We start from the raw sequence: 24,191 nt of genomic DNA, 5'->3' as shown, positions 1-24,191 counted from the left end.
TTGAACTTTGAAATAACCTTGGATAAACACTTGCAAAACTGTACTGTCATTCTATTACAAAAAGGGCAGGCCACTGTAGAAAGTCAAGGACCTTTTCTGTCAGAAATAGGTATGTTTACTTTTACTGATGAATTCATTGTTCAGTCCCATTTGCAATTCTTTTGTTAATAAAGCAATCACCCACAGACATGAATAATGTATGATCACGAGCTGATGAATGGCAAGTATTATTAGTGCTGCACAAGTACCAGGTAATGACCATTGTCCAATGGGAGAATCTCCAACTCATGCCCACTGTCACGATCAGGGAAGGGTATACAATTAGCTAAAACCTTGAATGGGGAAGTTACGCAATGGGAAATTCTCCAACTTGTAACTCCGTCCCAACTTGCCAAAGCTTGTCCTCCACCTATAAGACATATGTCAGGAGTGTGATGTAATGCTCTTCACCTTCCTGTATGGGTGCAGCTGCAACAACACTGAAGAAGCTTGACATCATCCGGGACAAAGTAACCCACTTGATTGGAACTGCATCCACTGTCCCCACAACAGATGCTCAGTAACAGCAGTGTCTACTATTGATAAGATGCACTGCAGAAATTTACCAAATATCCTTATGCAGTGCCTTCCAAACCACTTCCATTTAGAAGGATCTGGATGGGTATATGAATAGGAAGGGTTTTGAGGGATATGGGCCGGGTGCTGGCAGGTGGGACTAGATTAGTTTGGGGTATCTGGTCTGCGTGGACAAGTTGGACCGAAGGGTCTGTTTCTGTGCTGTATGACATCTTTATGACAAGGGCAGTAGATACGTAGGAAGCTCCCCTCCAAGCCACTCACCTTAGGACTTGGAAGTATTTCGTCATTCATTCACTGTCGCTGGGTCAAAATCCTGGAATTCACTTCATAACAAAAATGCGGGGCCTTGCCGATGAGTGACAAGTCTGTGATAGGACCTGGGCCTATTGTGATGGGGGCCTATGGTGAGTATTGGGGATGTCTGACTATTAAAATACAGTTTCCAATTTTGTGGATGACATCAGTTCGAACTGAAGCTAACCAAATAAGTTGCAGTTTAGGCAAAGAATGGGCAAACAAAATTCAACACAGATAAATATGAGACATTACATTTTGTAGTTGAGTAGGGAGATCAGCGGAAGGAATGTATGGAAGCGTAGCTGAGGCAGAAATGGATCCCGGAGTACAAATACCCCAGACACTGGCAGAAACAGCCAGTGTGTGAAAATCCAAAAGCCTTATTTGTAGAGGGGGAGAGTTGAATAGGAGGCAAGCTGTGCTAAACCTGTATTGACTCTTAATTAGACCATACTCTGAGGACACCAGACAATTCTCTGTGCCATATTATAAAAAGGTTATAGACTTGCTGGGGGTGGTACAGAAGACATTTGCAAGTGGATATCAGAAATGTATAGTGTACAGTATTTACATGGAAGCCACATCAACTGACTGGGTCTTCTCTAGTGAAAGGTTGTGGTATGAGGTTGGGAAGGGTCTGTGAATGTGGGGCTGAGAGTTGGCACTGGTGTGCAAGGAGGCGTGCTATCTGGATTCTTGTTTTCCTGCAGCAGATCCAGAGTTGAGAGTGTTCCTATGGGTGATACTGCACTCCCCAGCCAGGAGGGGATCTGTTCTTTTGGGTGATATTGTTCTTCCCAGGTGGAGGGATGAAGGAGAGGTCAGTAAATTCCTCTGAAATTCCGAGGTCCCATTATTGATGGTGTTACGATGCTTGTTCCTGCTGCATTCTGCGCCGATTTTGTTGAGAAATACTTTGCATGGAGCTGATGTTCCTTTTATTTAGACAATATAGACAGTTGATTTATTGATTTATGATGTAGTGGTTAAAACTGTTGTGAATGCAGTCCATTAAGTGCAGCATGCTCAGGAATAGCTCCTCTTTTTACCCTGAGTTTAATTGAATCTTGTCAATTTGTTTTCTATTCACCAATTGTCACCGGCTTCACTTAGCAGCTGGTGCTGACAGGCCTGGTGACAGGATCTTGGCCAGGTGGGATGGTAGCGGCTGGGATAATGGGTACTTGCTGCCAACTCCTGTTCGGTGAATTCCAAAGCTTGTGTTCCCCTTTCTGATTGCTTTCTCCCTGGTTTGGGTCTTCATTCATTAGGTTAGCTTTTGTGGGATTTCCGACATGGTGGGGGTGAATCTTTGGAATTTTTTGTCCCATGGAGGCTGAGTTGAGAGAGATCAACAGATTTCACAATTTCAAAAACCAACAATTGATAGTTCCCAAGGGTGCAGTTACACTGGATTCTGCTGCTCCATGTTGCTGTGAAGTAGGGTGACTTTCACAGAATCATGCACTACAGTAAAGAACCTTCGGCCCATCTAATCTACACTTAAAAAGAGGTGAGATGTAACCCACTTTCGAGCATTAATCCGTAGCCTTGCATGTTATGACATTTCAAGTGCTGATCCCACTACTTTGTAAAGTTTGTGAGGTGATTTGCCTGGACTACCTTCACAGGCGGTGTGTTCCAAATTGCTACTGCCCTCTGTTTTCACAATCCCTCCTAAATTTCAATTTAACATTAGGCTCCCATGTTATTGACCCTTCAAATACGGGAACACCTGCTTCCTATCCACTATGACTATGCCCCTCATAATCTTATACATACCTATCCTGATGAAGGGCTTTTGCCCGAAACGTCGATTTTGCTGCTCCTTGGATGCTGCCTGAACTGCTGTGCTTTTCCAGCACCACTAATCCAGAATATCTATCAGGTCCCCTCTCAGCCTTCTCTGCTATAAAGAAAAGATCCCAAGCTTATCCGGCCTCTCTTCCATAGCTGAACTGCTCCATCCCAGGTAACATCCTGGTGAATCTCCTCTGTGTACCTTACAGTGCAATCACATCTTTCCTGTGGTGTGGTGACTGGAACTGCATGTACTCTAGCTGTAGCCTAACCAAAGGTCTGTACAGCTCCAACAAAACCCCTCTGGTTTTGTTGTCTGTGCCTCAAGTGTTTTGTATGCCACCTTAACTATCCTACTAATCTATCCTGCTACCTTCAGGGATCTATGGACAAGCATCCTATGAGCTCCCTCTGTTGTTCTGAGCTTCCTAGTGTCCTGCCATTCATTGAGTTCTCCCTTACCTTATTCGTTCATCCAAAGTGCATGATCTCACATTTGTCAGGGTTGAATTCCATCTGCCACTGATCTGCCATCTGACTAGGAGAAACTGAGGACTGCAGATGCTGGAGATCAGAGTCGAGAGTGTGGTGCTGGAAGAGCACAGCAGGTCATGTAGCATCCAAGGAGCAGGAGAATTGACGTTTCGGGTATAGGCCATTCAGGAAATGAAGGGCTTTTTCCCGATACTTCGATTCTTCTGCTCCTCGGATGCTGCCTGACCTGCTGTGCTTTTCCAGCACCACACTCTCGACTCTGCCATCTGACTAATGTGTCAATATCCTCCTCACTAAGAACCACCTGGTGTCATCGTTAAACTAATTTAACATTCCACACCGCACCCCCCCCCCCAAAAATCTCTTCTATAAGCTTTTCAACTTACAGAGTACAGGAAGCCGACTCCTCCTCAACAGGCATGGAATGTAATGTGAGATTGTCACTGGCCACAGAGGTTTCAGATAAGCCCTTGGTATTCAGATGACTCAGTGAAGCCTGTCTCTCCTCCTGCACCTCCCCACCACCTCCTTTCCCCATCATGATTTAATCATGGATGAGGAATGTATCTGAAATAAACTGTGGAGAATAAAGTGAAATTGAATTCATAATCTGGTCAGTTTGAAGAAAATATTTGAAATGAAGGGAGCGACCCAGCTGTTAAGATTTTAGATAGAAGACTGACTTCAGTAGGATGCGTAAGAGTCTGCAGTAAATAGGGAAGATCTGTTAATAGATAAAAGACAGATGATCAGCAGGAGGTGTTTAAAAATAATGTAGTGCAGTACAGAATGAGTTCGCATCTCAAAGGGCTAGAGCTCCACTTTTTTTTTTCAAAACAATAGGCATTATAAACCTGTAAAGAAATCACAGATCTTATGAATGGCAAAGAAAAGAGACAGCAAAACCTGAAAAACCAGAGTGTAAAAGCTACCGAGAAGGGGTTTTCAAAAGAAGCTTGCAATGAAAATATTCAAATTTTATGAGGAGAATAAGAGTGATCGGAGACAATATCGACTTTTGAAAGCTCCGGCCGAAATGTTGATTTTCCTGCTCGGATGCTGCCTGACCTGCTGTGTTTTTCCAGCGCCACTCTAATCTTGACTCTCGTCTGCAGTCCTCACTTGCGCCTTTTTGAAAACTTCGGTCAAGTGACAATGAAGCATGGTGGAGATGTGGAGTAATGATGGTGTGTCAGCTTTTACGTTTCAGGAACACTGAATTAGGGACAGAGATTTTCCCAAATTAATAGGGACAAAGTAACAGGAGTGAGGAAACTAATGACACTGAAGAGCGACCAATCTCTCAAGCCGTATGGTTTCCAGCCCAGAGTTTTAGAGGAAGTTGATGAGAACATTGCTGTTGACTCTTTTCAACTTCCACTCATCAGGACAGATACAAGAATGCCAAATTTCAAGGGAATGATCATGAAACCACCTAAGAAAAAGAGTGCTGTTTGGTGAGTAGATTCTGATTGGTTGAGGCATTTCCATGGAGAATTCAGCAGGGGGAATTGCCCCAAAGGTTTTATTTAATTTTAAGAATGACAAGTCGAGATGTACCATTGGGAATGCACCCAGGGAGCAGTGACCCAGAAACCTTACTTTTGTGGAAACGGCACAGTCCATGGACAAATTCCTTTTGCCTGCAGAAGCCATGTGGATGAATATATGTAGGTTCTAACAAGAGTAAGTGTGTGACATTGCGAGATTCTTAATTATAATTCTTGGCACCCTTTGGATTTTTCAGTCAGTGCTGCCCAATTGCAGAAACACATTGAATGCTGGACTTTAAGTTCACGGTCTGGTTGATTGTGGTCAGTATTCTTAGAAGTAGCTATAGGGGTATAGTATTTGATATGATGCATCAGTGGTTGAGTGCCCAGCCTGTGTTCCTGGCAGCACACCAGAACTGAAATTCACCGACTATGTTACTCATTTGTGTGGTAAACAATGGCTTTTTGGCTTAATAGTAGCATCTTGTAAATGGAGAATGCCACTGATTTGCTGCTGCTGCATAGTAATGACGTGAAACAACTAGCTTCACCTGTTATTCAAATCTTTTGAGACTCTTCACCCTTTCCAGATAATTAAAGCTAAACTGGGTGTGTCAGTATTGTGGCCTGTTTATGAGCTTGTACAAGTTATAAAGAATAACCTGGATTTGTAATCAGTGACCCTAGTTAGTTTTCTGAGGAGGTGGAATTAGATCCTACCATGGTAGAGATGGAATTTCATTTCAATGAATACATTAGAAAATAAACCTGGCCTTAGTAATGGTGACCATGCCAGTTATTGTCTAAACTAATATCCTTCAGGGAAGGAAATTTGCCATCCTGGTGGCAACATGAACACCAACTAGCCACCAAAATACACGACCCACTATCACTAGTTTCCATACATACAGAGAAAGAAGGACACCACTTTGACTGGGACAACACACACATCCTAGGAAAGGCAAAACAAAGACACACACGAGAATTCTTAGAGGCATGGCATTCTAACCAGAACTTCATCAATAAACACATTGATTTAGATCCCATCTACCTTCCTTTGGGAAAAAAAGAATCGGAAATGACATCACCTGCCTTAAGAAATCAAGACCTATCAATAGAGAGGCAGGGCATACCACCAGCGCTTCACCGGAGACACTCACTGATGTGACCTAGTCATGGTGACGAAACTTCTAAGACCAAACTTTCCAGCTCAGTGAGCTAACTTACTTACTTACCATCAGCCTGAGCTACAAATCTTCTCAAACATTGCTAAGATTTATCTCGTATTCCCTGGCATTTAAAAAGTCTCGGGGTAAATTGATTAAAATCCTTGCATTATTAAAGGAAGGTGGATAGAAGCTATGGTAGAGAGCCGAGGACTAGTCTAAGCAATAGAGGTAAAAAGCAGGAAACAAAAGGGCAGTTGGCTCAGCATCTGTCATAATAAAAAATGTGACAAGTTACGATTAAAGACAATATAATGGGGCACTTGATAAGTTCAAGGTAATCAGGCGGATGTGGTTTTGTCAGAGGGAAATCATGTTGAACTAATTTATTAGAGTCCTTTGAAGTAGAAACTTGAGGTGGATGAATTGTTTAGATTTCTAAGTGGCATTTAATAAGGTGCCACGTCAAAGGCTACTGCAGAAAATAAAAGCTGATGGGGTATGGAGTAACATTAGCATGGATTGAAGATTGACTCACTAAGAGCAGACGGACAGTGGGAATAAATGAGTCTTCTCAGGCAGGATGTCATGAGCGATGTACCACAGGGGTCAGTACTGGGGCCTCAACTCTTTACAATTTAAACAAATGATTTGGATGAAGGAATTGAAAGCATGGTGGATAAATTTGCTGATGACACAAATATAGGTAGGAAAGTGAGTTGTGAACAGGATGTAAGGAGCCTACAAAGGGATATAAATGGGTTCCATGAGTAGGCAAGGATCTGTCAAATGAAGTGCAATGCGGAAAAGCATGAAATTGTCAATCAAATATTATTTAAGTGGTGAGAAGTTGCAGAGCTCTGCGATATAGAGAGATCTGGGTGTCCTAATTCATGAAACACAGGTGGTTAGTATGCAGGAAATCAGGGAAGTGAATAGAGTGTTATGGTTTTTTTGCCAAGGGAATTAAATGCGAGAGTAGGGAGATTATGCTTCAGTTATGAGCAGTTCAAAGGCTTATTAGATTAATACCCGGAATGAGTGGAGTGCCTTTTTGAGGAAAGTCTAGATAGGCTAGGCCTGTGTCCTCTGGAATTGACTCAATTGAAACCTAATGGACTTAATTGAAACTTAGATCCTGAGGGGAATTGACCAGGTGGATGTGGAACGGATGTTTCCTGTTGTGGGAAAATCTATCATTGGGAGTCATAGTTTAAGATTGTCACCCTTCTAAGACAGATGAGACAATGTTTCCACAGAGGGTTGAGTGTCTTTGGAATTGCTTTCCTCACAGGGTAGTGGATGCAGATTCTTAAGGCAAGGGTAGATAGATTCTTGATTACCAAGGGGATGAACAGTTATTGGGGATATACAAGAGTGAAGAAGGGGTTAAATCAGGTCAGTCATGATCTTATTAAATGGTGGAGCAGGCTGGAAACACTGAGTGGCCGAATCTGGTTCCTTGTTTTTGTATGTTCATATGTATCTGACTGAGGAACCCGGGTTGAAAGAAAACACTCACCAGGATTCTGTACTTACCAAGAAAATGTTTATTGTCAACTAATTCTCTTTAGTTGTCATAGACTCTATGTCTTGACTGTCTTTGTGTGCTTGCCTGTTTGTGAAGGCTAATTTCAAGAAGGGGTGGAGTTTAAGCTGAAGAGTTATAAGTTCACAATCAGTATTTTCTGAATGCAATTAAAGAGAATCAGTTGACAATAAACATTTTTTTTGGTAAGTACAGAACCCTGGAGAGTGTTTCCTTCCAACCCGGGTTCCTCAGTCAGATGCATATAAACATAAAAAAACAAGGAACCAGAGTCGGCCACTCAACTGTGATAATGTTTCTCAAGGGGAGGGAGGAGTAACCCGGAAAACTATTGGAAGCAATTCTGAGGGACAGAAAGAATCAGCATTGGAAAGGCAGGGATTAATCAAGAACAGTTAGTATGGTTTTGAAAGGGGAATCCTGTCTGACCAACTTGATTTGATTTTTCCGAAGAGGTGACCAAGTCTGTATATGCTTTTGATATCGTCTACGTGGACTACAAGACTTTTGGTCAGCCTTGGGAAACTTATTGCGAAGGTAACAGCCCATGGAACAAGGACTAATTGGATCCACAATTGGCTGAGTGGCAAGAAACAGAGGGTAATGGTTGAGGGGTGTTTTTCTGAGTGGAACTGTATTCAGTGAGGTCCCACAGGGGTCAGAATTGGTACCCTTCCTGTTTGTGATTTATATAAATGATTTAGATTTAAATGTAGGAGGGTTGATCAGTAAGTTCATAGACTATACAAAAATTGGTGGGATGGAGATAGTGAAGAGGGTAGCCTTAGACTACAGGAGGATATAGATGGGCTGATCAGTAGCAAATGCAATTTCATCTTAATAGAGAAGCAACAAAGATCAAAGGGACCTTGGTGTGTATGTACACCAGTCCCTTAAGGCATTTGGACAGGTAGATATGTTGAGACATAGTTAAAGATATGGTTATTAGCCTAGAACTGTTCAAATTTTGGTTGGGCCACAACTAGCATGGTACAGTTCTGGAATCTACATTATAGGAGGATGCAACAGCACTGGAGAGGGTGCAGAAGAGATTAACCAGAATATTTCCTGGGCTGGAGAGATTGAAGAAATGATTTGTTTTCCTTGGAGCTGAGAAGACTGAGATGGGACATGATTGAGGTGTATAAAGTTATGAGGTGCATAGAAAGGGTAGACAGAAACTTTTCCCCTAATTCACTTTGGAAGGTTGAATTGCTAGCCACCATGCTGCCCCAGATCCGTAACTTAGGTTCATAAGATATAGGAGCAGAATTAATCCATTTGGCCCAATGAGTCAATCATGGCTGATATGCTCCTCACCCACATTTTCCTGTGTTCTCCCCATAACCCTTCAACCCATTACCAATTAAAAGATCTGTCTAAATTCCTTTAATTTAATCACTATCCCAGCATTCACTGCACTTTGGCGTAGCGAATTCCACAGATTCACAACCCTTTGGGAAAAGTAGTTTCTCTTCAACTCTGTTTTAAATTTGCTACCTCTCATCCTAAATGTGGCACAACAGGAAGCATCTGCTCCACATCTATTTTATTTCTACCTTTTATCATGGACACATAAAGATGTACACACGGAAACAGACCCTTTGGTCCAACTCGTCCATGCCGACCAGATATCCCAACCCAATCTCGTCTCACCTGCCAGCACCCGGCTCGTATCCCTCCAAACCCTTCCTATTCATATACCCATCCAGATGCCTTCCAAATGTTGCAATTGTACCAGCCTCCACCACTTCCTCTGACAGCTCATGATTTCCCCTTATTCTTCTAAATTCTCGAGAGTATAGGCCTAAACTGTTAAATCTCTCTTCATACGACAAAACCCGGCAATGCCACTACACTTTTCCTCAATAAGGGGGTCAAAGCTGTGCATTATACTCTGGGTGCGGTCTTACCAATGCCCTGTATGGTTGCAGTAATAATTCCTTACCTTTTATATTCTCTCCCTTCAGCTACAAAAGACAACATTCTGTTAATTTTCTGCTGTACCTACATGCCAGTTTTCTGTGACTTATGAATGAGGACACCCAGATCCCTCAATACAGTTGCACCCTGAAGTCTCTCCCCATTTGGATAATAGGTTGCCTTCCCGTTTTTCCAACCAAAATGCATGATCTCACACTTAACCACATTAAACTTCAACTGCCACATTTTTGCCCACTCTCCTAACCTATTTATATCAATTTATAAGGTTCTTATTTCCTCATTGCAATTTACTGTCCTGCCTGTTTTTGCGTCATCTGCAAATTTGACTATAGAGCCTTCTATCCAATATCCAAGTCATTAATGTAGATTGTAAATAGCTGGGACCCAGGGACCAAACCCTGTGGTACCCCGCTAGTTACTTCTTGCCATTCAGAATCAAACCCATTTATCCTGACTTTGTTTTCTGTCCATCCGTCAGTCACCTATCCAAGCTAATAAATTACCCCTAATTCCATCTGATCCAACCTTGTGAATTAATCTTTTGTGTGGCACCTGAACAAATACTTTCTGGAAGTCCAGATGTATTACATCTGCAGGATCCCCATTATCCACTTTACTTGGTAAATCTTCAAAGAACTCTAGCAAATTAGTCAAATGTGATTTGCCCTTAATAAAACCATGCTGACTCTGATGAATAGTGTTTTCACTTAGCAAATGTCCTGATATTGTTTCCTTGATATTTGATACTAATAATTTCCCAACAACAGATGTTGAACTAACTGGTCTGTAACTTCCCACATATTGCCTGCCTCCCTTTTTGATTAAGGGCGTTACATTAGCATTTTTCCAATCCACTGGAAATTTTCCCATGTCCAGGAAATTTTGGAATATTGTAACCAATCGATCCATTATCTGTGCCACCACTCCCTCCAACATCCTAGGGTGTAGATAATCAGACCGGGGGCACTTGTCTATCCTCAATCCTAATGTTTGGGTGAGTACCTTTTCCCTATCAATGTTGATTGTTTGAAATTCTACCCTTTCTATTGCCTCTGACTTGCCCATTCCAATAGGAATAGTACTATTGTCATCCACCGTGAAACCTGAGGTGAAGTATTAGTTTAGCATCTCTGTCATTTCAGTAGTCCCCACTTTTAATCATCTTCCAAAGGACCAGCACTCACCTTAATGATTTTCTTCCCTTTTCTATACCAATAGAAGCTTTTGCAATCCTTTTTGATATTTTCTGCTAGTTCTCTTTTGTAATTTACCTTTGCTCTTTTTTATTAATTTTTTAGTATCTCTGTTTGTGTTTGAACGTTTCTCAGTCTTCCAGCCTGTCTTTGCAATGTGGTACACCTTAGTTTTTGACTTTATATTGTCCTCGACCACCTTGTTTAGTCGTGGATTTTTTTTTTAACTTCCCCCTTACTATCTTTCTTCCTTACTGGGATACATTTTAGTTGTGAGGAATTGAGTAGCTTATTAAACATCTGGCACTGCTGTCTTACATTTTAGCCTTCCTGCACAATCTACAGGAGCCAAATCTGTCCTCATGCCTGTGTAATTTCCTTTGTTTAGTTCCAGAACACAACTGTGGGATTCCACTTTCTCACCCTCAAACTGAATTTTGAACTCTGTCATACTATCGTCACCACTCTCTAGAGGATCCTTAACAATGATGTCATCAAATAATCTGTCCTCATTACCCAAAACCAAATCCCTGGTTGGTTCCACAACATACTACTCCAAGAAACAATTTCTAATACACTGAATGATTTCTGCCCCCAGGCTACCCTTGCCAATTTAGTTCTTCCAATCTGTGGGCATGTTAAAATCACCCATTATTATTGCCGTACCTTTCTTAGAAACGTCCAATATTTCTTGCTTTATACTGTGCCCCACTGCAGAGCTACTGTTTGGGGACCCATGGATTACGCCTACCAAGTACTGCTTCTCTTTGTTTTTTTTTATTTCAACCCAGTCTGATTCCACATCTTGATCTCCCGTGCTTATGTCATTTTTCAATACAACACTGATCCCATTCTTTACCAGCAAAGCTACACCACTACCTTCGGTCCAAATCATCCATGCCGACCAGGTTTCCCAGACTAAGCTGGTCCCATTTGCCTGCATTGCGCTGTGTACGACCCACTGTGTTCATTCCTCCGATCCCCCGATCCCCCATCTCCAACCCATTGTCGCTAATCCCCCTCACTCTCCCTGTCTTGAAGCCACTGAGTCTAATCCCCGTCACCCACCCTCTCTCTAACCCACTGTCCAATCCTCCTCATTTGCTCTTTGTTTCAGGCATGTGGGCTGAGAGAAGATCATGTGTTATATACCTTGATCATATTACACTCCTGTTTTTGCTGGTCAGAAAGGAATGAGTAACTCCTGTCTTATCCTGGGCATTAGGCAGCCTTGTCCACTTGGTGTAAGGGCTTTTATTGTTCTGAAAAATAAACATAATCTGACTTTATGTAGTTTGCTTATTAACTGGGAATATCATCCGCTGGACCAGCATGCATTGCCCATCCCTGGTTGTCCTTGAAAAGGTGGTGGTAGGCTGCTGCTTGAACCATTGTCATCTTTGGGTGTAGTTGAGCCACCATGATGTTAGGGAGGGAATTTCATTGTTTTTACCCAGCGACGGTGAAGGAATGGTGATATATTTTCAAGTTAGGATGGGGAGTGGCTTGGAGGGGAACGTGAGGGGGGTGGGAGAAGTGATGTTGTTGAAGGATCTTTGGTGAATTTCTGCAGTCCATCTTGTCAATAGTACACTCTGCTGCTACTGAGCATTGGTGGTGGAGGGAGTGGATCTTTGTGGCTATGGTGCCAGTCAAGTTGGCGGCTTTGTTCTGAATGGTGTTGAGCTTGTGTTGTTGGAGCTGCACCCATCCGGGCAAGTCTTCCATCACTCCTGAGTAGTACCTTGTTAATGGTGGACAGACTGTTATTGTGCTGAGGGGCAGGGTTGTCCTGACTGAGGCTTTGCTCGGCCCCAAGTCAGTGCGCTACCAGGTAACCGGATGGTTCATTTCTTTGTTTGCAGAGACACCATGTGGCGGTTGTTCACAGGCTCCCTGACTGTCGAGGAGAAGTCTAGTGTCATCCTGCACGATGTGCGAGAGATTGAGTCTTGGATCTACAGGCTGCTGCACTCCCCTGTGCCTGTGCCTGGCCAGAAGCGGGTGGATGTGGAGATATTGCCCCGAGACCTTCAGCCAGCACTCACCTTCGCTCTGCCAGATGTGGCCCGCTTCAGCCTGGTGGACTTTCCACTGCATCTGCCCCTGGAGCTGCTCGGAGTGGAGCCCTGTCTCCAGGTGCTGAGCTGCATCCTGTTGGAACACAAGGTGAGACACAGCTCTGCCTGCTCAACAGGTCAGGGACAACCAGCAGTGTGCAGCACAGCTGAGGCTGTGACCAGAGAAGTGACCTAGGGCACAGCTTCACATTGAACCCTGACCGGAGTAGTGATCTAGAGCATGAGCCCATACTGAACCATGACCAGCGTAGTGACTTTTAGAGAATTGATTCTGAAGACAAGCAATTCAAAATCATGGCAGTTTGATGAGTAACTCCCTGTCTCCCGATGAGCTGATTGATAATACCTGGTGTCAGTTTCAACACACGCAACAGTGCTTTGGATGTGTTGAAATTGATCGGATGGGATTCAAGGGGCTAATTAGCAATTCATTGGAGTAGTCCAGACTAGCCCAAACATACCAATACAGTCCAGACTAATCCAGCCCAACCATACCAATACAATCTAATCCAGACCAGCCCAGCTGCACTAATTCAGTTCAGTCTAGTCCAGACCAACCCACCCATACCAATATACTCCAGTCCAGACCAGCCCTGCTGTACCAATGTAGTCCCGTTTGGTCCAGACCTGCCTCGCCGTCCCAATGCAATACAGTCCTGTCCAGTCCCGTGCAGCCCAGGCGTACCAATACAGACCAGTCCAGTCCAGCAGTAACAATACAGTCCAGTCCAGACCAGACCAACCCAGCTATACGAATACACTCCATAGAACATAGTACAGCACAGTACAGACCCTTCAGCCCACAATGTTGTGCCGAGCATTTATCTTAATCTAAGATCAATCTAACCTATACACCCCTCAATTTACTGCCGTCCATGTGCTTGTCTAGCAATCGCTTAAATGTCCCCAATATCTCTGACTCTACTACCACCACTGGCAGTGCATTCCCCGTGCTCACTACTCTCTGTGTAAAGAATCTACATCTAACATCTCCCTTATACCTGACTCCAATCACCTTAAAATTCTGACCTCTTATGACAGCCATTTCTGCCCTAGGGAAAAGTCTCTGGCTATCTACTCTATCCATGCCTCTTGTACACCTTGTACACCTCTATCAAGTCACCTCTCTTCCTCCTTCTCTCCCGTGTGAAAAGCCCTAGCTCACTCAACCTCTCTTCAAAAGATAAGCCCTCCAATCCAGGCAGCATCCTGGTAAATCTCCTCTGCACCCTCTCTAAAGCATCTACATCCTTCCTATGTTGAGGCGACCACAACTGGACACAATATTCCAGGTGTGGTCTAACTAGGGTTTTATAGAGCTGCAACAAAACCTCACGGCTCTTAAACTTAGTCTCCCTGTTAATGAAAGCCAAAGCACCACATACCTTCTTAACAACCCTATCAACTTTGAGAGATCTATATACGTGGACCCCAAGATTCTGCTGTTCCTGCACACTGCCAAGAATCCTATCTTTAACCCTGTATTCAGCATTCAAGTTTGACCTTACAAAATGAATCACTTCACATTTATCCAGGTTGAACTCCATCTGCCAATTCTCAGTCCAGCTCTGCATCCTGTCAATGTCTTGTAGCCTGCAACAGCCCTCCACACTATCTACAACACCACTGACCTTTGTGTCATCGGCAAACTTACTAACCCACCCTTCCACTTCTTCATCCAAGTCATTTATTAAAAACTACAAAGAGCAGAGGCCCCAAGAACAGATCCCGGTGGGACACCACTAGTCACTGACCTCCAGGTAGAATATTTTCCATCTACTACCACTCGCTGTCGTCTTTTGGCCAGCCAATTCTGTATCCAGACAGCCAAATCTCCCTATATCCCATATCTCCCAAGTGGTCCACAGCGTTTTCACTATCAACAAGGCTTCTCTCTCTAGTGAATACTGAAGCAAAAATCTCATTTAGGGCCTCCCCTACCTCTTCAGACTCCAGGCACAAGGTCCCGCCACTATCCCTGATCGCCCCTACCCTCTGATCATTCTCTTAATCATCATGTATGCAGAACGCCTTTGGGTTTTCCCTAATCCTTCCCGCCAAGGCTTTTTTGTTTCCCCCCCCCGAGCTCTCCTCAATCTCCAGGCACAAGGTCCCTCCACTATCCCTGATCGGCCCTACCCTCTGATCATTCTCTTAATCGTCATGTATGCAGAACGCCTTTGGGTTTTCCCTAATCCTTCCCGCCAAGGCTTTTTTGTTTCCCCCCTGAGCTCTCCTCAATCCATTTTTGAGTTCTTTCCTAGCTACCCTGTAATCCTCTAAAGCTGTGCCAGATCCTTGCTTCCTCAGCCTTAAGTAAGCTTCCTTCTTCCACTTGATGAGAAGCTCCTCTTTCGTCGTCCAAGGCTCCTCCACCTTAGCATTCCTTGCCTCTCTCAGTGGGACCAAGTTATCCAACACTCCCAACAAGTGCTTTTTAAACAGCCTCCACATTTCTGTTGTGAATATCCCATAAAACAATTGTTCTCCAAAGCTCCTGTCTAAAACAGTATAATTTCCCCTCCCCTAATTAAATACCTCACCATACTGTCTGCTGCTGTCCCTCTCCATGGCTATGGTAAAGGTGAGGCAGTTGTGGTTACTGTCACAGAAATGCTCTCCCACCAAGAGATCTGACACCTGGCCTGGCTCGTTGCCTAGCACCAAATCCAATATGGCCTCCCCCAATTGGCCTACCTACATATTGATTCAGGGATCGTTCCTGGTCACACCCGACACAATCGTCTCCATCCAGACTATCTGCACTAAGGAGGTTCCACAACAATAACTCTGTTACATCTGCACCTTTCCAAGATCTGCTGCTCAGTCTGTTCTTCTATCTCTCTGCTGCTATTGGGGGGGTCTGTAGAAAACCCCTAATAAAGGGACTGCTCCTTTCCTGTTACTGCCTTCCACCCATACTGACTCAGTAGACAAAGCCTCCTCAACAATCTCCTTTTCTGAAGCTGTGATGCACTCTTTAATTAACAATGATACTCTCCCTCCTCTTTTAACCCCCTCCCTGTTATTTTTAAAAGATCTAAACCCTGGAACATTCAGCAACCATTCTTGCCCCTGTGAAATCCATGTCTCCATTATGGCCACAACATCATAGTTCCAAGTGCTGATCCATGCTCTAAATTCATCACTCTTATTCCTTGTATTGAAGCAGACACACTTTAACCCACCTCTTTGCCTTATCAACTGTGTACCTTTCCTGACAGACTGCCTTCCACCCATACTGACTCAGTAGACAAACCTTCCAACAACCTCCTTTTCTGAAGCTGTGATGCACTCTTTAATTAACAATGATACTCTCCCTCCTCTTTTAACCCCCTCCCTATTATTTTTTAAAAGATCTAAACCCTGTAACATTCAGCAACCATTCCTGCCCCTGTGAAATCCATGTCTCCATTATGGCCACAACATCATAGTTCCAAGTGCTGATCCATGCTCTAAATTCATCACTCTTATTCCTTGTATTGAAGCAGACACACTTTAACCCACCTCTTTGCCTTATCAACTGTGTACCTTTCCTGACAGACTCTCTGCATTCTATATCTGCTTGTTCAATACTACCTTCTCCTCTGATCTGTAACTTTGGTTCCCATCCCCCTGTCAAACTAGTTTAAACCCTCCCAAAGTGCTCTAGCAAATCTCCCGCCCAGGACATTGGTGCCCCTCCAGTTTAAGTGCAGCCTGTCTTAATGTACAGGTCCCACCTTCCCCAGAAGGTACCCCAATGGTCTACATATCTGAAGTCCTTCCTCCTGCACCAGCCCAGTAGCCACGTGTTTAGCTACACTCACTCCCTGTTCCTCACCTCGCTAGCATGTGGCAATAGTGATCCTGAGATTACTACTTTGCTTGTCCTGCTTTTTAGCTTCCAACCTAACCCCTAAAGTCACTTTTTAGATCCTCATCCCTTTTCCTAGCTATGTCACTGATGCCAATGTGCACCATGACTTCTGGCTGCTCACCCTCCCCCTTCAGAATCTTGTAGACTTGATCAGAGACTTCCTGCATCCTGGCATCTAGGATGCAACATACCTTCTGGGAGTCGCGTTCATGACCATAGAATCTCCGGTCTGTTTCTCTAACTATTGGGTCTCCTGCCACAAGCGCTTTTCTATTTTCTCCCCTTTCCTTCTGAGCCACAGAGCCAGGCTCAGTGCCAGAGACCTGGTACTATGGCTTTCCCTTCATAGGTTGCTCCCCCCAACAGTATCGAAAGTGGTATACTTGTTATTGAAGGGAACGGCCACAGGGGACCACTGCATCCTTTGCCTGCTCCCTTCTCATCCCCTGACTGTAACCTATCTACCTTATTCCTGCCCTGAGGTGAGGCTACCTCCCTGAAACTCCTCTCTATTACCCTCTCTGTTCCCGAATGATCTGAAGTTCATCCAGCTCCAGTTCCCTAACACGGTTTTCGAGAAGCTGGAGTTGGGTGCACTTCCCGCAGATGAAGTCAATGGGGACACTAATGATGACCCTTACCATTAAGTGTGTAAGTCCTGCTAAGATTTGCTTTCTTAAAATGCAGCATCTCGCATTTATCTGAATTAAACTCCATCTGCCACTCCTCAGCCTATTGACCCAAGTTCTCCCTGTATTCCGTGAGATCTAACCTTGCTCACCAGCCTCCCATGGGGAACCTTGTTGAACGCCTTGCTGAAGTCCATATAGATCGCATCTACTGCTCTGCCCTCATCAATCCTCTTTGTTACTTCAAAAAACTCAATCAAGGTCATGAGACATGATTTCCCACTCTCAAAGCCATGTTGACTCTCCCTTATCAGTCCTTGCCTTTCCAAATACATGCATGTCCTGTCCCTCAGGATTCCCTCCAACAACTTGCCCACCACCAAGGTCAGGCTCACTGATCTATACTTTCCTGGCTTGTCCTTACCACCCTTCTTAAACAGTGGCAGCATGTTAGCCAACCTCCAGTCTTCCGGCACCTCATCTGTGACTATCGATGGTACAAATATCTCAGCAAGAGGCTCAGCAATCACTTCCCTAGCTTCCCACAGAGTCCAAGCGTACACCTAATCAGGTCCTGGGGGATTTATCCACTTTTATGCATTTCAAGACATCCAGCACTTCCTCCTCTGTAATATGGACATTTTTCAAGCTATCACTAACTATTTCCCTACATTCTAAATCTTCGTGTCCTTTTCCACAGTAAATACTCGTTTAGTATCTCCCATTTTCTGAGGTATTTTAGGTATTTCAAGAGACTATTGATAAATCTAGTAACTCATTGAATTGGCGCACAGAATCTTTTTTTTGGTTAGAGCAGGAGGATGGATGGGAGACACTATCTAAATAGTGTTTTGGGTAAAGCAACTACCCAAATATATTGCCTCACTTGTCCCCTGTCTGTTCTTGCTCAGCTTGCACTATGGCCATTCACAAGAAAAGTTATTAAAGGATTAATTTACCTTCCCGGTAGCCCCGTTCCTCGCTTTCACCACCCCTGCTGCTGCAAAAATGGAGTCAAGTCCAGATCAGACCATAATCCAGTACAGTCTCTCTCAGTCCAGCCCAGCAGTATCAAGATAGTCCACCCCAGCTGTGCCAATGCAATCCAGTCATAGTCACAGAGCTGTACAGCATAGCAGCATACTCTTTGGTTCAACACATCCATATCAACCAGGTATCCTAAAGAAATCTAGTCCTATTTGCCAGCATTTGGCTGATATCCCTCTAAATCCTTCCTATTCATGCCCATCCAGATGTCTTTTAAATGTTGTAATTGTATTAGCCAGCACCACTTCGTCTAGCAGCTCACTTCGTATACGCACCATCCCCTCTGCGTGAAAAAGGTTGCTCCTTAGGTCCCCTTTAAATCTTTCCCCTCACCTTCAACCTTCTAGTTTTGGACTCGCCCACCCAGTGGACAGTGGTCTATTCACCCTATCCATGCCTATCATGATTTTAAAAACCTCTATCCACAGTTCTCTGGCTTGTCATTCCAATATTTCATCCAGAAGGCAGCCTATTGGGCCTGTATGGAACCCCCCCCACTTCCCCGCACCTTTTTGAATGTTCCCCTCTGCCCCCTCCTCCTCCCCATTCTGGGGTAGATTTACCCTCAATTAGCTGCACCCAGTTTATTTTGGCCAGATCCTGTTTTATTTTAGTAAAATCTGCCTTACTCCAATCCAAAATCCATTTTTGTGGAGCAACTTTTATGATTAGATTACCTACAGTGTGGAAACAGGCCCCTCGGCCCAACTATTCTACACTGACCCTCCGAAGAGTAACCCACCCAGACCCATTTCCCTCTGACTAATGCACCTAGCACTATGGGCAATTTAGCATGGCCATTGAAACTTTAACAAAAGGTTGTGGTCACAGTCACTAAAATGCTCCCACTGTCACCATGAACACCTGTCTGCTTTGATGGGAATTTGGTCCAGCATTTTGCTGCCCCTTGTAGGACCATCCACATGTTAATGCAAAAATGTATACATTTAAAGAAATCTGCCTCTGTAAACCCTTTACACAATGACTTTCTCAATTAATGTGAAGGCAGTTGATAAAATTATTATTTATATGCACCTTAGTGAATGTCTATATATCTGCTCCTCAATTGCCTGCTGACCGTTTGGGGCCTAGAATGTACTCCCAGTAAAATCATTGCCTCCTGAAGAAGGGCTCATGCCCGAAACGTCGATTCTCCTGCTCCTTGGATGCTGCCTGACCTAGCTCTGATCTCCAGCATCTGCAGTCCTCACTTTCTCCTTGCTATTCCCAAGTTCTACCCACAAAGTCGCATTTGAGTCTTCCAAGGTATCATTCCTCAGTGCAGTAACTGATTCCTGAGTCAATAATGTGACGTCACCTCCAGTTTTGCACCTCCCCTGTCCTGCCTGAAGATCCTGTACCTCAATGTTAACTTGCCCGTCTTGTCCGATCTTCGACCATGTTGTATATACACAAATGCATATTTATCCTTCATTCATCTACCTCACTTCAAATATTTTCTGCTTCCTTCCAGGTGGTGCTGCAGTCCCGAGACTACAATGCGCTATCCATGAGTGTAATGGCATTTGTCGCAATGATTTACCCACTGGAATACATGTTCCCGGTGATCCCCTTGCTTCCCACCTGCATGGCCTCGGCAGAACAGGTAGAGGGGGCAGTCGGAGCAAATCAGTAATCTGCATCAACTGAGGCATTGGACATGACAGGCACTCTAAGTCCCCGATTGTATGCTTCACACAGAGAGGTTACTGGGTCCTAAACAGATGGCAGCATAACTCGATAATGTTGTCCGGCATCAAGTTGTAAAGATGGTGATCAGCAACTAATGCTATTGGGAGTCCTCTCTCTCACTCCTCCAGTCTTTAGAGGAGTGTAGTACATGTGCTGAAAAGCTGGGGCTGTTGATAAATTTCAGGACCTTCATGGGGCAGTTTTTATCTGTGTATGTAGATGGGGGTGTGGTTTCTATCCTGTGTAAATTGATGGAGTGTGGTTTCTGTCGTGTGTATTGATGGGAGTGTAGTTGGTATCTATGTATATTAATAGGCTGTGGTTTGCATCTGTATATTTTGAGGGTGTAGTTTATATCTTGTGTGACCTGATTGGGGGTGGTGGTGTGCATCCTGTGTGTATTATCATAGAATCCCTACAGTGTAGAGCAGGCCATTCAGCCCATCAAGCCTGCACTGATGCTCTGAGGAGCATCCCACCCAAAACTGCCCCCATCCCTGTAACCCTGCCTTTCCCATGGTTAATCTGCCTAGCCAGCACCTCGCTGGACATTATGGCCAATTTAGCACGACCAATCGACCTAACCTACACATGATTGGATTGTGGGAGGAAACCCATGCAGACGGGGGGAGAATGTGCAAACTCGATACAGAGGTTGTAATCAAATTAGAGTCCCTGGCGATGTGAGGCAGCAGTGCTAACCACTGAGCCACTGTGCTGCCCATGTATTTTGATGGGGGTGTGGTTTACATCCCATGTCTCTTGTTGGGAATGTGATCTGTATCCTGTTTGTTTTGGGCATGTACGCGTGTCTGCATGTGTGTATGGTTTATATCCTGTGTTTTGTTATGTGTGTGTGTGTGTGAGATCTATATCCTGTTTGTTTTGATCTTTGTCCACCATTGATATTTTTGTATTTTTGTCCTCTAGCTACTGCTTGCTCCGACCCCTTACATCATTGGCGTTCCAGCTAGCTTCCTCCTCTATAAGACCGATTTTAAGATGCCGGATGATGTCTGGTTGGTTGACCTGGATGCTAACAAGGTAAGAACTAGTGTGAACCTGCATGCTGATAACATTGTTTCAGCTCGCATATTTCCCTCTTCTACAGTTAGTCATTGAGATCTGCAGCACAGGCCTTTAGGCCCATCACATCCACACTGGTGAAAAATAATCACTTAGCTATTCACAATGCATTTTTCAGCATGTGGCCCTATCACCTTACATGCCTTGGCATCACAAGTGCACATCTAAATACTACTAAAATGTTATGAGGGTTGCTCCTTCGACCATCCTCACAAGCAGTGAGTTCTAGATTCTCACCACCCTTTGGATGAAAAAAACCTTTCCTCACATCCCCTCTAAACTTTCTGCTCTTGCTTAAAATCAATGGCCCCTGGTCATTGATCCTGCTTCAAGGGGAAATGTTTCTTCCTGTCTCCATTATCTCTGCACCGCATTACTTTATAATCTCAATAATGCCCTCTTTGTCTCCTCCACTACAATGAAAGCAACCCCAATCTATCCAATCTCTTCACTTTCCAGCCCAGGAAACATGTTGGCAAATCTCTTCAGCACCCTCTTCAGTGCTGTTACGTCCTCTGAACATGTGAATTCCAGAACTGTACACAATACTCGAACTGTGGCCTAACCAGCGTTTTATACAGTTCTGGCTGTCACGTTCTGCTTCCTGACACTCGGGCAATTGTGGATTCAATTTGCCAAATTTCATTGGATCCCTTGGGCTCTTGGCTTTGCTATCAGTCTCCCACGTTGGACCTTATCAAAAGCCTGGCTGCAGTTCAAGTAGACAACATTAAAAACATTGTCCTCATGTACATACTTGGTCATAAGGACAATCACAGAGGTATGAAGGAAGGGTTGTCTAAGGTGGGCTGGTGCAATAGTCTGTAGGTGAGCAGTGACAGGCATTTAAAATAATTCATAACACTCAGCAAAATTCTATTCAGGAGAAACCACCCATGGTTAACAAGAGGTGGTAAAGGAGAGTTTGAAATCAAATGCTGAGGCAAACAAGGTGGCAAAAACTAATGGTCAGCCAGAAGATTGGAAATTTTTTTAGGAGTAAGCCGCAGATGACAAAAAAGTTAATAAAAGGGAGAACATTGTTTATAAAAGTGAGTTAGAAAGATGTATAAAATCTAGCAGCAAGCATTTTTACAGGATATTAAAAAAAGGAATAGCTGAAATGACTATGGGGTTCATGGAGGACAGGACTGGGGATTTGGTAAGAGAAAGTAGGGAAATGGCAGATAATATAAACCAATATTTTGCACATTTGAAGATACTATAATCATCTCAGATATATCAGATAAGCAAGTGACAATTGGAGGAAACGGACCAGGAACCAGGCTGAAGCAAACCCCAGGAGCAGCGTCTCCCCCTCAAATGAGAGGGGGAGTTAAGAAACCATCAAGAGCTGGGACCCGTTGGAATGGCCTGAGTGGTGTTGGCAGTGACCCCTGGCTCGTAGGCCCAATGCATGGACTCCTGGAATGGCAGCGAGGTGTCAGCCAAAGCAAAGGCAGAGGTGGGGGGGGGGGTACTCTGGCTGTGGTAGACACAGCATGGACTACTTCAGCAGCGTTGGTGCCTGGAGTGGAGGTTCCTGGTTGCAGTACTCTGAGAGTGGGGACCTTACAAAACTCATGGAACAGTGTTTGGGACCCCAGCTAATGACGATGAAATCTATTGAAGTGCTACTTTTTATCCTCTTGTGCTGGGCGGCACGGTGGTACTGGGCGGCACGGTGGCACAGTGGTTAGCGCTGCTGCCTCACAGCGCCAGAGACCCGGGTTCAATTCCCGCCTCAGGCGACTGACTGTGTGGAGTTTGCACGTTCTCCCCGTGTCTGCGTGGGTTTCCTCCGGGTGCTCCGGTTTCCTCCCACCATCCAAAGATGTGCAGGGTCAGGTGAATTGGCCATGCTAAATTGCCCGTAGTGTTAGGTAAGGGGTAAATGTAGGGGTATGGGTGGGTTTCGCTTCGGCGGGTCGGTGTGGACTTGTTGGGCCGAAGGGCCTGTTTCCACACTGTAATCTAATCTAATCTAATCTAAAATGGAGCTGGATCCTGGCGGCAGAACACTTTTCATTGTATCTCTCCAGATACGTGACAGTAAATCATTCATTCATTACAGTCTGTATCAGTTCAGTTCCAAGGGAAGACCACTGGACACAGAGTGTTGGTTCTGCTTCCTCTCCGCGGGTGCTGCCGGACCTGCTGGGCTTTTCCTGCAATTTCTGTTTTTTGTTTCTGAAGGCTGGCAAGTAGCCAGGACCTGAGGACCTTGATCTAACTGTTTTAAAGGAAGCATTTGCAGAGGTAGTGAAGACATCAGTCAAAATATTTTGGAATTCATTGGATCCTAGGAAGGTTCCACTGCATTGGAAATCCGTCAGTGTGACGCCTATGTTTAAGAAGGGAGGGAGACCAATGCAGGAAATGAGAAGCCTGTTAAGACTACCCTCTGTCTTTAGGAAAATGTTTCAATCCATAATAAAGGAAGAAGTAGGACAGTTACAAAGCCTTGTGCATTCAAACAGTAAATGATTTGTCTTTTTATGAAAGACAAATTAGTTAGATCTTTTTGAAGTTATGATGAGCAGAGTTGATAAAGAGGAATTGGTAGTTGTAATGTATTTGGATTTCCACAAGGCATTCAATAAAGTGCAACATGGAAGTTGATCACAGAAGTTAGGAGCTGATGGTATTGGGGGTAATCGCACAGATTATGGATTGGTTAACACAAGCCAGAGCAGGACTAATGAATCTTCAGGTTGGAAAGACTTAAGTATGTAGTGACACAGCTAGAGTCTTAATTGTTTACTATCTATATTAATGACTTCATTGTTCCATCACCAAGGCAGTGTTATTGCTCTTGCTGTGTCCAGAGGACGTCTCTTCTTGGGTACTATGCACAGTACAGTTCAAAGATGGAAATGTGTTGCTGGAAAAGCGCAGCAGGTCAGGCAGCATCTAGGGAACAGGAGAATCGACGTTTCGGGCATTAGCCCTTCTTCAGGAATGAGGAAAGTTTGTCCAGCAGGCTAAGATAAAAGATAGGGAGGAAGGACTTGGGGGAGGGGCGTCGGAAATGTGATAGGTGGAAAAAGGTCAAGGTGAGGGTGATAGGACAGACCTGGAGTACTGTGTGCAGATTTAGTTTCCTTAATTAAGAAAGGATGTACTGGCACTGGAGGGGGTGCAGAGGAGGTTCACTAGGTTGATTCCGGAGTTGAGGGGATTGGCTTATGAGGAGAGGCTGAGTAGACTGGGATTATAGTCATTGGAATTCAGAAGAATGAGGGGGGCGGATCTTGTATAAACATATAAAATTATGAAGG

The 24,191-nt window shown here is 44.3% G+C and overlaps 1 protein-coding gene across 8 annotated transcripts in view; it reads left to right on the top strand.

Moving 5' to 3' along the window:
* Positions 1-24,191, top strand: part of madd (MAP-kinase activating death domain) — a 118,008-nt gene that overhangs the window by 26,080 nt on the left and 67,737 nt on the right. For all 8 annotated transcript variants that reach the window (XM_043706307.1, XM_043706308.1, XM_043706304.1 and 5 more), the window contains exons 4-6: positions 12,382-12,685; positions 19,607-19,738; positions 20,755-20,868. In XM_043706307.1, the coding sequence (XP_043562242.1) occupies positions 12,382-12,685; positions 19,607-19,738; positions 20,755-20,868 (550 nt within the window). The remainder of the gene's footprint in view (positions 1-12,381; positions 12,686-19,606; positions 19,739-20,754; positions 20,869-24,191) is intronic.

Source organism: Chiloscyllium plagiosum, chromosome 16 (genome assembly GCF_004010195.1).
Source record: "Chiloscyllium plagiosum isolate BGI_BamShark_2017 chromosome 16, ASM401019v2, whole genome shotgun sequence".
Classification (NCBI taxonomy): domain Eukaryota; kingdom Metazoa; phylum Chordata; class Chondrichthyes; order Orectolobiformes; family Hemiscylliidae; genus Chiloscyllium; species Chiloscyllium plagiosum.
The sequence above is the reverse complement of the archived record's forward strand: the minus strand, read 5'-3'. Positions and strand labels throughout refer to the sequence as shown.